General features: G+C 50.1%; 2 protein-coding genes across 4 annotated transcripts in view; both read right to left on the bottom strand.

The window, feature by feature from the left end:
• Positions 1 to 905, bottom strand: part of DGCR2 (DiGeorge syndrome critical region gene 2) — a 44,880-nt gene extending 43,975 nt beyond the window's left edge. The window contains exon 1 of one of the 3 annotated variants that reach the window (XM_033518090.1): positions 658 to 905. In XM_033518090.1, the coding sequence (XP_033373981.1) occupies positions 658 to 736 (79 nt within the window). In that variant the 5' untranslated portion in view covers positions 737 to 905. The remainder of the gene's footprint in view (positions 1 to 657) is intronic. The other 2 variants (XM_033518088.1, XM_015644193.3) reach the window with 2 other exon arrangements.
• A 3,546-nt stretch (positions 906 to 4,451) lies between these two features.
• Positions 4,452 to 13,104, bottom strand: ESS2 (ess-2 splicing factor homolog). Its single transcript, XM_015644391.3, has 10 exons — positions 12,897 to 13,104; positions 12,399 to 12,567; positions 11,402 to 11,497; positions 10,917 to 11,083; positions 10,022 to 10,139; positions 9,397 to 9,530; positions 9,150 to 9,252; positions 8,081 to 8,190; positions 7,055 to 7,170; positions 4,452 to 6,504 (listed from the first exon to the last, which is right to left on the bottom strand). Exons 1-10 carry the CDS (start codon positions 13,041 to 13,043, stop codon positions 6,219 to 6,221), a joined length of 1,446 nt encoding a protein of 481 aa, XP_015499877.1. The 5' UTR covers positions 13,044 to 13,104; the 3' UTR covers positions 4,452 to 6,218.
• Between the last annotated feature and the right edge of the window lie 149 nt (positions 13,105 to 13,253).

Here is a 13,253-nt window from a genome sequence, read left to right as displayed (position 1 = left end):
AGCTCCAAGAGAGTTCAACACCCAAAAAGAAATCCCAGCTGAGAGATATACCTAGAAAAACTGTAGTTTTCTACCCGCAAACACCAACCATTTCTCCTAAGTTAATCATCTTAAGATTTTAAGCGCCATGCCTAGCAGCTAGCATACAAACTTCATCGCTAAATTATTTCCCTAAAAGAAGCACAAACAGAGGCAGAAAGACGAACCAGGTGCAGGGTTTTTTTTCCTCTTTCTGGCAGGATTAAATGGCACTTTGAAAGTAAGCATTTTGCCTGGCCATGTAGGCATCCAAGGCCCACAACATAAAAGCAGGCAAGTAACAAGCACCTGAAAACTTAGTCACCACATTTTCTGCGCTCATTACCAGCAGGGTTATGTAGATTTCTACACAAGCTTTCACACTTTGACACGAACGTTTTACCCGGACTGCCAGGGTAAATCCAGGCTCCCTTGGATCCAGGCAGCCGGCACAGGGGACCGATGCTCGGCCGCGTCCCGGCTCCGTTTAAACACACAAAAGCAGCAGCAAAGCCCAAAGCTCCCCGGAGGGACCGGCTCCGGCCACTCCGCCCCCCGAGCCGGGCTGTCCCCGGCGACCCCGGGGGCTCTCCCTGGGCCGCCCGGGCCCGGCACCCCCGGCCCCGCCGCCACCCCTACCTGGCCGCAGCGGCTCGGTGATGCTCAGCACCAGGAGGAAGAGGAGGAGGAAGGTGCCGCTGTCCGCCTTGGGCACCATTTATCCTCCGTTCATCCTCCCCCGGCACAGCGCCACAAACCCGCGGGGAGGGACGCGCGGAGCGGCGGGAGGAGGGGCCGCCGCCGGGCCCGCGGGGGGCCCCGGTCCGCACCGAGCTTTTCCCTTGCCCTCCCTCCGCCGTTCGCCGCCGCCCCGGGCGGAGCCGGCGGCCCTGGCTGCGGCGGGAGCGGCGGGAGCGGCGCGGGTCGGGCGGCCGCGCTGGGGCGGCTCGCAGGGCTCCGCCGGCGCACAAGATGGCGGCCGCGCCTCCCCGCCGCCGTGCCCGCGCCGCCACGCCCCCTCCCGCCGCGCACCGCCCGCCCAATCGGCACTCGGGGGGCGGGGCCGAGCGCCAGGATCAGCGCACGCCCCGCCTACTCACGGCGGTGGGCGGGGCCGCCGGCAGGGGGCGGTGGCGGGGAGGCCCCGCGCTCCCCGGGACCCCACAGCGGCCCCTTGGCCCCCCGCGGGATGGCCAGTGATGACCACCACAGCCCCCAGGACGGCCTCTGTCAGCCCCCTCTGTCCTCACCAGAGTGGAAGCCCCATTCCCCCCAGGATAGTCTTGCTCAGTTCGCTCCACCTCCCTAGGACAGCCTCTACCAGTCCCCTCTTCGCCCAGAGCAGCATTTCCCTGTCCCCAGCTGGAGTGTCCTTTCCTGCTCACATCCATCACTCCCTGACAGCCTTTCCCATTCCCGCTAGGACAGACCCAATCGGCTTCCTCTGTACCCCGGGACAGCCTTTCCAGGTCCCCTCCATCTCTGCTGAGACCGCCTTTCCCAGCCTCTGCCGGGTCTTCCCAGTGCCACCACCTTGCCTCTCCTGCAGCAGAGGCACAAAGCTCTGGACTTTCCCAGCCTCAACCATCTCCCATCTTTTGCTTCTTCACTCCTCTGGGCCGTAGCAGGATGAGACAGTCCACGTTCTCATGTCTGTAGGTTGGCACACAGACAAGCAGCACCTGGGGCTGGGACATTCCCACAGCCAGCACCCCGCAGTGCCAGAGCCAGCCCGGTGTTTCCATAGCTCCTGGAAACGCTGCGTTCCCAGTTCCCAGGCCCAGACAGAGAGGAAATGCATAAAGAACACTAATTATGTGGCTCAGGTCATTGTTAGTGGCCCTGCAAGTGACAGGTGCCTGTAGGAATTTGACCCTGGGTGTTGCTGCACTGTCAGCTGGGCAGGGTGGTGGCTGGAGACAGCGGCCCAGTGCCACAACTCTCCTGGTGCTGGATGGAGGTCAGCCCGGGTAGCATTTGGGATCAAAAGGCAGTTTTAGCATCAACACTCACTTCCCAAATTCTTCTGGAGTTCTCACTCACAAGGGGGTGTTTGGGCAGCACCAGGACATGGGCTCAGCCAGGGGCCGGACACAATGGCTGACCCACAGTCAGCAGAGAGCTGTCACTTTCCTCTGCAGGGAATTCCAGCTTTTCAGTACAACCTAGTCAAAGTCAAAACCTGGGAAGGTGCCTTGGAAATGTTTATATATTTTTAATATTTACAGCGAGATGTTTTGTACTCTTTTGCTACAACTTGTAGTTCTCAAATAAAACATTGCAATGCCAGTAAGGACCATTTTGACCTGATTTTACCCACTGTTTCCCAATTAATACCAATTACTCAGTATACCCAGCTGCAAACTTTTCTCAAGGGGTTTCCTGATGGATGTGCAGCTACTTCTGCTCTCTCATGGCTCCTGCTCCCGTCAGTCACTGACTGCCCCACAGGTTAGCTGCCTGCAGGCAGGGATCAGGGCTTCTGCAGGATTTCCTCAGCACTCACTGCCTCTGTCCCCCCAGGAGCTGTTGCACTGCTCAGGTCAGTGGCTCCAGGGAGATGCTTCTTCCAAAACTAAACGTGCAGTTTAACACGGGAGGGCAAATTGGTGCCTACCAAGAGCTCCCTGGAGCTGGGGTTGCAGCAAGTGTGAGCTTGGAGCTGTGAGCCCTGGGGGCCCTCAGGAGCACTGGGTGGCCAGGAATGCCCTTGGGGACCTGCTGGAGTGTGTCACAAGCAGCAGGGCACTGCCTGAAGATTTAGGCCAAAACCCACTTTCCCAGCTCTCATGTGCTGCCAAATACTGTCACGATCCAAGAGCCTGTGGGGACCTGAAATATGACAACATCCTCCAGCACAAAGAGTGAGCATTAAACTCCCCAGCCTTGCTCCTCCCATGGGATGCTGTGGGGACAGACTGTTCCAAGCCTGGCTTCCTGCAGCACAGCCTCACAGGCCAACCCCAGACTGATCCAGGGTATCCTTATCCACCCCAGGGCCTGGGCATTACACCATACAGGGTGATGCATAAATAAATATCCTATGATACCTCCACCGCGAGAGCAGGGCACACAGGCTGCTTATCCCTGGCTTTTGGCACAAGGCAAAGCAGGCCTTGTTTGTCCCATGCCACGTCCTGCAGCACCCCCAGCTCAAGAGAGGGGGGTCTGAAGCACACCTGTGTGCCCGGCAGCCCCTCAGCACCCCTGAGCAAAGGGGCAATGAACGGCCCAGCAGCACCAAAGTGAAGGGTGAGAGGCACCCATTGCCCCAGATTGTGCCAGGTCAGCTGCTGGGGCCAGGAGAAGTGGGGGGAAGGGGCTCGTGGTGAGCATGGCTGAACCCATCTCTGGCCCTGGCCTGAGCTGGGGCTTGGAGCCAGCTGCTGTTAGGCCAGCAGCCTTAAGCTGGGATTGAGGCAAAACGTGCAAATATGAGGAAGTGAGAATTGCTCCATTTCCCTCTCCCCTGAAGAAAGCAGACCCATTTCCTTTATTTGTACAGAGAAATAGCCCAATCCTCCAAAACAACAAAGTAACTCCAACCACAGCTTCCCTTTTGACCTAAATAATCAGTTCCCTTACTGGAACCTGCTTTTGGATGGGTGAAAAGCTGCAGACCCTGCACCACAGCAGAGATGGTTACCCCCAGGGCCAGGGAGAGGCTCCTGGCTCTGAAGGTGAAGGGCTCAGAGAACCAGCTTGATTAGACTTAAAAGAACAAGAATCTCCTGTGGTTTCCCATTTTCCTTCCTGCCTGGACCAAGGAGCCAAGGCCCAGGCTGCACATAGCAAGCCCCCACAACCTCTGGATGTGATGGTGTTCACACCATGTGGACATAGGTCCACCGTGGCTCCCAAGCATCCAGTAACACACCAGAGCCAGCCTGGCCACCCAGGAGAGGCCTGGGGCCACCACTTCTCACTGCCAGCCACCTCTGCAGCATCAGGAGAACTCCAGGTGCTGGTATGGCTGAGGGAGCAAGTGTGCTTGGGCCTTGCACATAGGAAAATGCAGATATATTGCAACAGCAAAAGAAAAATAATCTGCTGAAAATACGAAGGGAAAGAAAATCACCAGTCATCAAAAACCAAGATGTTTTTTCACACTGGATTTGGCCCTGTAAGGCACATTATCTGCCACTGCTACAGCAGCAAAAATATCTGGCAGTGAAGAATTTACTGATTCACTAATTAGAGATAGCAGGGGCTGAACTGCAGCAGGAAGCAGAGAACAGACATTACAGCAGGCATTACAGGAACAGCCAATCTGAAGAGCACTACAGCCCTTTCAACAGATCCAGTTTTACAGCATGTAACTGAAAATAAGTTCCATTTCCAAAAACATGTGAAGGCCCGTCAGTGTGGCAGAATCAAGACTGTGATTTTAGTGTGGCTGTCTAGGTTAATTCACTTGAGGGCAAACACAAAACCAACATCATCCACAGGATATTTAATGCAGTCAGCTTTTAAGCATGAATTGCACGATGTGGAACTAACCGCCCTCAGATATCACATTCCCCTGTTTTCCAGCTACACCTTGGTATGAGCACAGCCAGTTTGGAATGCTGTGGCAGAGAGGTGTCACATCCCACTTCTGATCCATGTGTACAACCCCATCTGCAGTCCCTCGAATGCTGCTCAGCCTTTCTCTGCATCCCACACTCAGAGGAGCTTCTGCACCCACAAATGGGCAGGAATCCCACATCCACTCCTTGCTCCTGGTCTCCCCAGTGACCCAAACTGCAGGCCAGGGTCTGACCATCTGCCCGTGTACCTAACGGAGAGGTCCTATGCTTAATGGAGACAAGCATTTCACTATGAAATAAATAATTAGTACTTTAAATTACATAAGAACTTGGTTCATATTTAGTCAGTTCAGTCCTTAAAGCATGAAAAGCTTAGTAAATGCAGTCCTTTTACATTAATTCATGAGTACCTGAGAATAATTTTTTTGCTTAAAGAAAAAACATAGCTTTCAAGGTAAAGAAAAGGTAAAAATTACTAAATTTTGAGTCATGATTCCTAGCTATGCCATGTTGATCAATTTATTTTTACAAGGTGCACTAAAAAAACTGAGTCCCTTGGAAGGGTTTTTCACAGTCAGGGACACAAGTTTTGGAAGTGGCAGAGGAAACCACACAAAAGGAAGCTCTCCACCACGACAAACACAGCACCCAACACCCCACATCTTAGAGAAGGCCGCAGATACTCAAGCTGCTGGGTAAGACTTTCCATGGATGTTCCCTCAGTAAAACATCACCTGACTATAGCAAATGCCAATACTGCCAACTGTAGTGTCTTGTACTCAGGTGTGCTGCAAGAAGTGAACACATCTGGCCACACCTGCTTAATCCAGAAGGATACACAGTGCTTCTCCAGGCTGGATCACACCACAAGGGCTCATCCCATACACAAAGGTCAGCTCGTATGCAGCAACCACAGTACTGAGTGCAGGCTATGTATGGCTAAAATTGCTTTTCCTTTTTTTAGCCAATTATAAGACTAAAGCCAAAATTTTCAATGAATGGGAGGACAACAGCAAACAAAAGCCCCAGTGTGGCTATCAGAGGTACCACTTCTGTCCTTCAGAATGGCACTGTCATCTTGGTGGCTGACACAGGACAGTGTTGTCCCTGCATCGTGATCAGCAACTCTATGGAGTCACACACAGAGCAGCTATAAAACAAACCTGATCCCTTCCCTGTGCCAGCTGCAGAACAGGCCAAGAAGCCCAAAACCTGCAGAAGAAAAGCCTGAGCAAAAGCAGCAAGGCAAATCCCATTCTGAAAAGTGTAAAGAGTGAAGGAGGAAATGGGGTCCCTCTTAAGGAACGCTGGTTTTAACAACATCACAAAGTTAGTCAAACTTGTGAACTGCATCAATTTAAATTCAAGTTAAAGAGAGCCTCTCTAAAATTCTGTGTCACACCTCAGTATACACATGGTTGAGACCCCTCTTCTGCAAACTACAAACTCAAGTTTGACAAGCTGGAGCCAGGTCCAGTTTAGCCTTCTAGAAAGGCTTACCCCACTTAAGAAACAGATGTAGCTGTACAGAAACGAACTTAAATGCACATCTCTCTTAAAAACAGAAATGTATCTTTAAGACATTATCGCCATTTTCCCAGTTTCCAGTAACCAGTCCACAGTTCACTGAGCACAGCCAGATCCCTATCACCTTGGTGGTGATTGGAATGTTCAGCAGAAATCAGATGCCTTTCTTCTTTTGGGAAGCTGCAGTAAATTGTCCGTGATGGATGTAGTATCCTGAGATACTGGTGTCTGAGATACTGTCCTAGACTGTGGGGTGCTCTGGGGCGTTTGAGGCCCACTGGCTGGGGTCTTGTAACCAGGAGTTCCTGTGTGGGCTGGGGAAGGAGTGTAGCTGGCTCGCAGGGCTTTGTCGGTGTATTTACTTGCAGTCCTGTTTACAAGTCTTTGCAAAGCTGGTGACATTGCTGGGCTTAGTCCTTTTGGAGTAAGGCTGAAATAGAATAAATAATTTTAAGAGATTTTACAGTAAAAAGATCTGCCTTTATCAGGAAAAGCAATGTTGCCTCCCTACATCAGTTCCCCCCACAGAGCAAACCCACTGCCTGCAGAAGTCATTCTGCCTGCAGATAAATGCAGCCTGTCTTTCTAGAGAAACAACTGACAGAAAAACCTGAGTGGCACTGCCTGACTTTTCCTTTGAGCCCATTCTGCTCTTCCTGTGATCCCCCCCAAGCAACTCTTATCATGTCTCCTCTTTGCAACAAGCAAGACACTGATCCAGAGGCATTGCTGGGTGGCTGTAGGGCAGAGCACTGATCCTGACAAGGAGTGTCAGGGAGAGCCACCAGCCACTTTCCCTCAGGAATTAAGTATTTTTTTAATTTCTAAATTTTTAATTTCTAAAAACTTTCAGTCCAAATGTACCTCCTCCTGCTTCCAGGGTCCTTCCTTACTGTCATTTCTCCCTTTCTACATATGCTGATTTACATCTCATCAGATAATACCCACCCCCAGTTCTGCTGTCAAAACAGAAGTCTCACCTGGCCAAGTTTTCTGTCACTTTTCGAAGTGCCTCCTGCTTCTTTGCTCGGTTTTTAGCTGCCACTTCATTGGCCATCTTGAGTCCTAATCTCTCACGGCGCCCAGGCTCCAGGATCTATAAATGCATCACACATTTTACTTACCAAGGCACTCAAGAGTGCTGCAAAATATGAGTCAAAGCACCTTCAAAGCTGGATTCCAATGTACAAGGATCTAAAGCAGGGAGAAGTGGGGTCAGCCTGAACCTCTCTGCTGCTGCATAAAAGCCAGAGAGGACACAGAGACCTTCAACCTGCCTTAGCAAGCAGCAAAAATTGTAAAACCAGTCCAGTAAAGGAAGCAGCCATTACCTCTGGCATTTCCTCCTGCTGTTTCTCCTAGACAAACAATGTCACCTGTGTCTTGCCTGGCCTGTAGCCAGCCAGCTCTCAGGCATACACAGACATTGCTAAACAGCAGGAGAACCAGTCAAAGCCTTTGGAGTCTGACAAAACAGAAGCACATACAGCAAATTACACCTTTCTTAAACTAAGAGTCTCAGACAGCTCACATTCAAAGACACCAGCAGGAGACAAGTAGCATGCAGGGTTAGGTGCCATTAGCAAAGCCAGAGTGTCTTTTCTACTCTCAACTGATACACCTGCCTCAGGCTGCGACAGCCAGAAGGTAAAGACAGAGGAAGATGCTATAATTTCTACCTATTCACACATTAAAACCAGAAAATTTGAGCTGTGTTTTCATCTTCCTCTGAAAACCCCTCTGTCTGGGCCCACCACCAAATGCAGAATCTCATTCTCCTGCCAGCAGTGTGTATGCCACCTCAGGTAGCTCCACCAAGATTTCATGTGGATCCATGCTCACCTCCACCCTCCAAGCACAAACTAGATTATTAGTTTCAAGGACGGGGAACACCACCCAGAGATGTGTCACACACCACGTTAATCTATTACTTACTCACTTGCCTTTCCCTTGTTAGTTCTGCCCCCCAGAAAAGAATCTCATGCTGATTTGCTGACATGAAATACCTTGAAAGCTGGTCCAGGTGTTCTATCCACATATGGTCTTTCTGACCCTTCCAGACGCAAAGGGGTGCTTTCAATTTCACCCCATGTCATAAAAGGCGACTCATTCACACCTAAAAACAAATCCGACAAGTTATGTCTATGCAAGACATTTGACTAATTTGACTATTCATTCACCACAAAAAAGAGAGAAAAGCAAGTTAGGAAACACAGGAAATTCATCAACAAAGGAGGCCCTCCACTACAGAGGAAATCACAGCCAATGTGGATAGAAACATGTGGTTCCCATTAAAAGGGATTGCCTGTAGCTGTGTCATCCTCTCGTTTACAATAACTTTTCCCTCTTTAGCACCACCCTTTCCATGTCTTTATTTTTCCATTTGCTAAGCTTTTGATTAGTGACACTTTCATATTTCCCTCTACAGTACTAGTCCTCCCCTTGGCTGCTGTATGAGAACTCCTTCAACATGGGAAACTCTTTTGAAATAAGAAAAGAGACAGAGGACTTACAGAAACATGTAAAGCCAAATGTACCCTCCAATAACCTCAGGGACAGCCTGTACCAAACAGTAACTGCACCTTGTCTAACAGGTGTAGAGAGGATTTTAAGAGCCCGATTAGGCTGGAAAATCCCGCTGTCCAGGGTTTGGAAAAGGCATTTATGATGGCAAAAGGAGGTGCTCCAAACGCCATCTACAGGTTTTGCAGAGGGAAAGCCCCACTATGTTCAGGTGTTGGCATAACTAGAAAAAGCACAGAGAAACAGCACGGCTGGTGCAAATTCAGATACAACTTTTCAACTTGAAAAAAATAATCAGTTTCAAAATCAAAGTATCCCACAGTTAGATGATACCTGAGCAACGGCACAGCAACTTGTTCAGAGCCTCTTGTGCAGTGTGACTTCTACCAGTGTACTGGACTAGGATTTAAGCCCTGAATCCAGCTGGCATACATGGCATAAAGTTTTACCTCCTCATCTAACCCTGTAATGACACCCAAGTGCTAAACAGAGCACCAAAGTAAGTGCAGTAATATTCCTCTTAAGACAGAAGAAGTAAGAAAACCCTCTTACCTGGGGCTGGAGAGGGGGTAGCCACAAATCCATACCCATTCACTTTTGAAGACTCTTGGGGTATCAGTTCTTTCCCATCGGGTCCCACTTTGCCCTGTTTGTACTGAAATAAAAAAGAAAAAACCATTCTTATGGAGAACGGTGAGAGTCAGCTGTATCCAGCACACACACAGCGCTCTCTGGGGGGATGAACCACACCAGAGGGCAAAGCCTAATGAGGTCTGAGTAAAAAGTAAAATTATCCAACCTGAGCATTGAGGGCCGCAGCTTGTTGGAGCTGTGATTTGCTCACAGCTTGGCTAAAAGGGTCCTTCACAAAACGGGTGTTTCGATGCACAACTTCCCTGGGCTTCTTAAAGACATCACTCTCATCAGGAACACCTTGAAAAGCCAAACAGCTTTTACAAAAAGGCTCTTCACTTCACTGGTTCACAGAAATTAGCAATTGTACATTTATAGCCAAAAAAGAAAACTACATATACAAAAATATATGTTTTTCTACAGCAATAAACAGACTAACAAGTCCAAGGAGGATTCTTTGAGCAGAAGAAAACAGTGAATGAAGATGACAAGTGCTCATAAAGAAGGTGGACCAGGAAAGAGCTTTGGTTGCTGAAAACAAGTACTTTTACAATACAGGTAATTACAATACAGGTTACAATACAAGTTACAATACAGGTGAGCTTTTCAATGGCAAATAGAACATGATCAAACTTTAGAATCAGAGGCCAAGGAAAAAAGGAAAAACCCCACTTTTTAAAAACAACCTTACAGAAGAAAAAGCACAGCATTGCCTGTAGGAGCTGCTCAGTCCTATAGAGAAATGCTGTAAGCACTGTTTGGAGCCAACTCACCAAGAACCAGTGCCTCACCTGTTGGATAATACATGAGGGTGTTTCGAGCTGTGTACTCCCAGGTATCCAGTCCAGCTTTCACGTTCTCCAGAGCTTGCTGCTCAGCTGAAGGAAGTGCCAGGTTTTCATTTTGTCGCTGAAAGGGCAATGGAAAAAAACTTTAAAAGGTGAAAAAAAAAGGAGTCTGAAGCAGCCTTCTGCAATCTTTTATTCAGGCAGACACAACTTGGAGAGCTCGGTCACAAACTCAACCACCTGCCTTAGAAAACTGTATAAAGTATGTAACAGACTCTGAGCGATAGCTGAGATAAAAAATAACACTCCGTCAAAACAACAGCAGCAAACACCCACGTGTCAGTGCCAAACTTCATTAAAAGGCACTGCATCCCACAGCCATCAATGACACATCTGTGCCAGCTGCTCACTGCTGATGGTTAAAGACCAACAAGGCAGGCCCAGAACAGCTTTTGGACCTCCCCTGCAGGTAGCTGAGGAAGGCAGCACAGCCAGCCACGCTCATGCAGTTCTGTGCTTATGCAGCTGAGTGGGTTATTACTGATAACAGAAACTGAAAACTGAAATAAGACTGACAATCAAACTGCAAATAATGATGGACAAACAACAGGAACTGTGCTCAACTGCTCTCCCTGGTGTTGCTTCTTACAGAAGAGGCTGCCAAGGACAGCAATACCTGCACTCTGTGCAGTGTTTTGCAGTCTCAAAGCTTACAGAAGAGACAAAGCCTCAGCAACTAAGTCAGGACTGTTGACAGAATGGGGAAGAACCAGGAATGCACAATGAAGCAAAGAGCAGTCACAAGACCCAGGAAAGTGAGCCATAGCAGAAACACAGTGAAATGGTATTTCCCTGCAGTGTCCCTCTGGAGGAGCACAGAGCTGAGGCAATTCCCTACCCGGGTGTACTCCTCCTCTGCGCTGTACAGCCAGGCGTGCTTGACTTTCTCCTTCTCTTTGGCCACTTCCATGATCTGCTCAAAGGAAGCATTATCTTCACTCGTGTGTTTTGCCAAGAAGGTGTCCAGGCTGGGAAGAGCATCTTTATCATCTTTCTCTGCTTCTCCTGACAAGAGAAGGGAAGAAGCCTGAGGAAGGTTAATGCCTCCCTTTCTATAAGAGCAGTGTATCTACCTCTTAACCCTCCTGGCAGCAAGCCTTCCACAGAGACACCCGTAACTAACACTAAGCTTGGTCAAAGAAACAGATCCACACAGAGTGGTGCAATAATAAATCATGTTTGGACCACATTTAACCAACTTTCAATAAACCCTTTTAAGGCATTTGTAGCCATTTATTTTAAAGGTGAAACGTACAAGTGGCCAGCTGCTGGCAGACAATTTATTTTTGGAAGAATTCAGCTGAAGAAACATAATTCTCTTACCTTCTTCTGCAGTCTTGATGCCAACTTTAGATTTATTTCCCGCTGGAAGGCCACCTGGATGCACTTCTGGGGTTTCAAACGTGGCTGGGGTAACATCTGCTCCCAAAAAAAAGATTCACTTGATTACTGGAGCACACAACAGGATTTGCTATAAGGATCATGTACCAAACAAGCCACAGAAGGCATATCAAGAGAACAACAATTACGTTAAAACTTGTGAAAAAAAACTCCAAAGTGTTCTTTTGAATTCTGTTTCAACCTTGAGACAAAATTTTGGCTCCGTCTAAGACATTTTTCTCCTGCTGGGAGAAATCCCAGGAGAACCACAGCTCAGTGTATTTGTCACCCTACACCCTGCTTTTGCCAGCAAAAGCAGCAGCAGATCAAACTGAGTCCAGGCCAGGGCCAGCACCTGCAACAGGGGAGGAAGGGACACCACCTGGTGACATGTGCCCTTTGTCATAAGCCCCTTACCCAAACCCCACTGCAGAGGCTGGGCTTTAATAAACACCTGAACTGGAAATGAAAGAAGACATAAAGCAGAATACAGGATACCTGCTGTAGGAACCTCTGATAACCACAAGCTTCCCACACTTTCTATCCCCAGTACATTAGTATCTCAAGCGTCTGCAGATGCAACAAGAACCCCTAAAGCTACAAACTAAAATAAGGATTCAAAATATAACTTAGAATTTCTCACAGTAGAGAGCACATAACATTCCCTAGGGAGCAGGAACTTAGCAAAAGATGCCTATAAGGAATGGTTATTAGAAGGCTGCTTTTTCCAAACCCCTTCCCTCAAGAAGTTACTAGATACCATCAAAGAGAAATTCAGCATGAGACACCTGACATTGGCTACTGCTCAAACTGGTACACTTAGCTGTCATGCAACATCAACCTTGAATCTTTAAGAAAAGCATTGCCTGCACCAAGTTAGAAAAAGCAGAGATGGAATATGAGATACAAACCCCTCACGCCCCACAGAGTCAGTTCTTACAGGGTGCAGGTGTGTCCCTCAACGATTTGCTCAAGGAAGAGCCAAACTTGATAGCAATTTGTCTCATTTTCTCCAAGTCGCCATTTTCCTCAGCCTCCAGATAGTCCTTCTGTGCTCGCAACTTCTCCACATCAGGAAAAAAGTCTCGCTGGATGATTTTCTCTAAGCTCTACAAAGAGAGAGACAACTGCAATGCTCCGCTGGGCCACCCGGAGAGCCGGCTCAGCTCGGGGCCAGCAGTGCAAAGGCAGGGGCAGGCAGGGCAGGCCCGGGCGCAGGGCCGATGGCAGAGCGCTGACAGCTGTCGCCGCAGGCGGGGCGGGAGCCCGAGGGGCGGCCCCAGCGCTACTTCGGGCCGCAGCCGCGGTTGCAGCGGGCAGCGGCCCGGGCCGACCCTGCCGGGCGGATCCCAGGCGAGCCCCGCCGCGCTGGAAGCGCTCGGCCCAAGCACCGGCGGAGCGGAGCCTCCCGGGCCTAGGCCCAGGCCCGCCGCCTTACCTCGATATAAGCCTCCTCATCCAGGATCTTCTTCGGGTGCCTCGGGGCCGGCGACACCACTTCCTTCCCCGTCACGGCGACGGGCCCCGCGGAGGTAGCCGGCACCAGTGCGGCGGGAGAGGCCGGGGGTGCCGGTATCGCCTCCATCGCGTCAGAACCGCTCCCCTCCGCTTCCTCCTCCGCCGCGAACGCCACGGCCCGAGACGTCACACGGCCGCGCCGCGGGGATCGGAATGCCCGCCCCCGCCCCGGGAGGCGCGCGGGCCCGCGTGCGCCCCCTGCCGGGCCGGAGGACCCGGCCGGACCCGCGCCGTGAGAGCGGCGGCACCGACCGAGGGTCGGGATGGGAACCGGGGT

This window comes from Parus major, chromosome 15 (assembly GCF_001522545.3).
Source record: "Parus major isolate Abel chromosome 15, Parus_major1.1, whole genome shotgun sequence".
Lineage (NCBI taxonomy): Eukaryota > Metazoa > Chordata > Aves > Passeriformes > Paridae > Parus > Parus major.
Note: the sequence above shows the minus strand (reverse complement) of the source record. Positions and strands in the feature narration are given on the sequence as shown.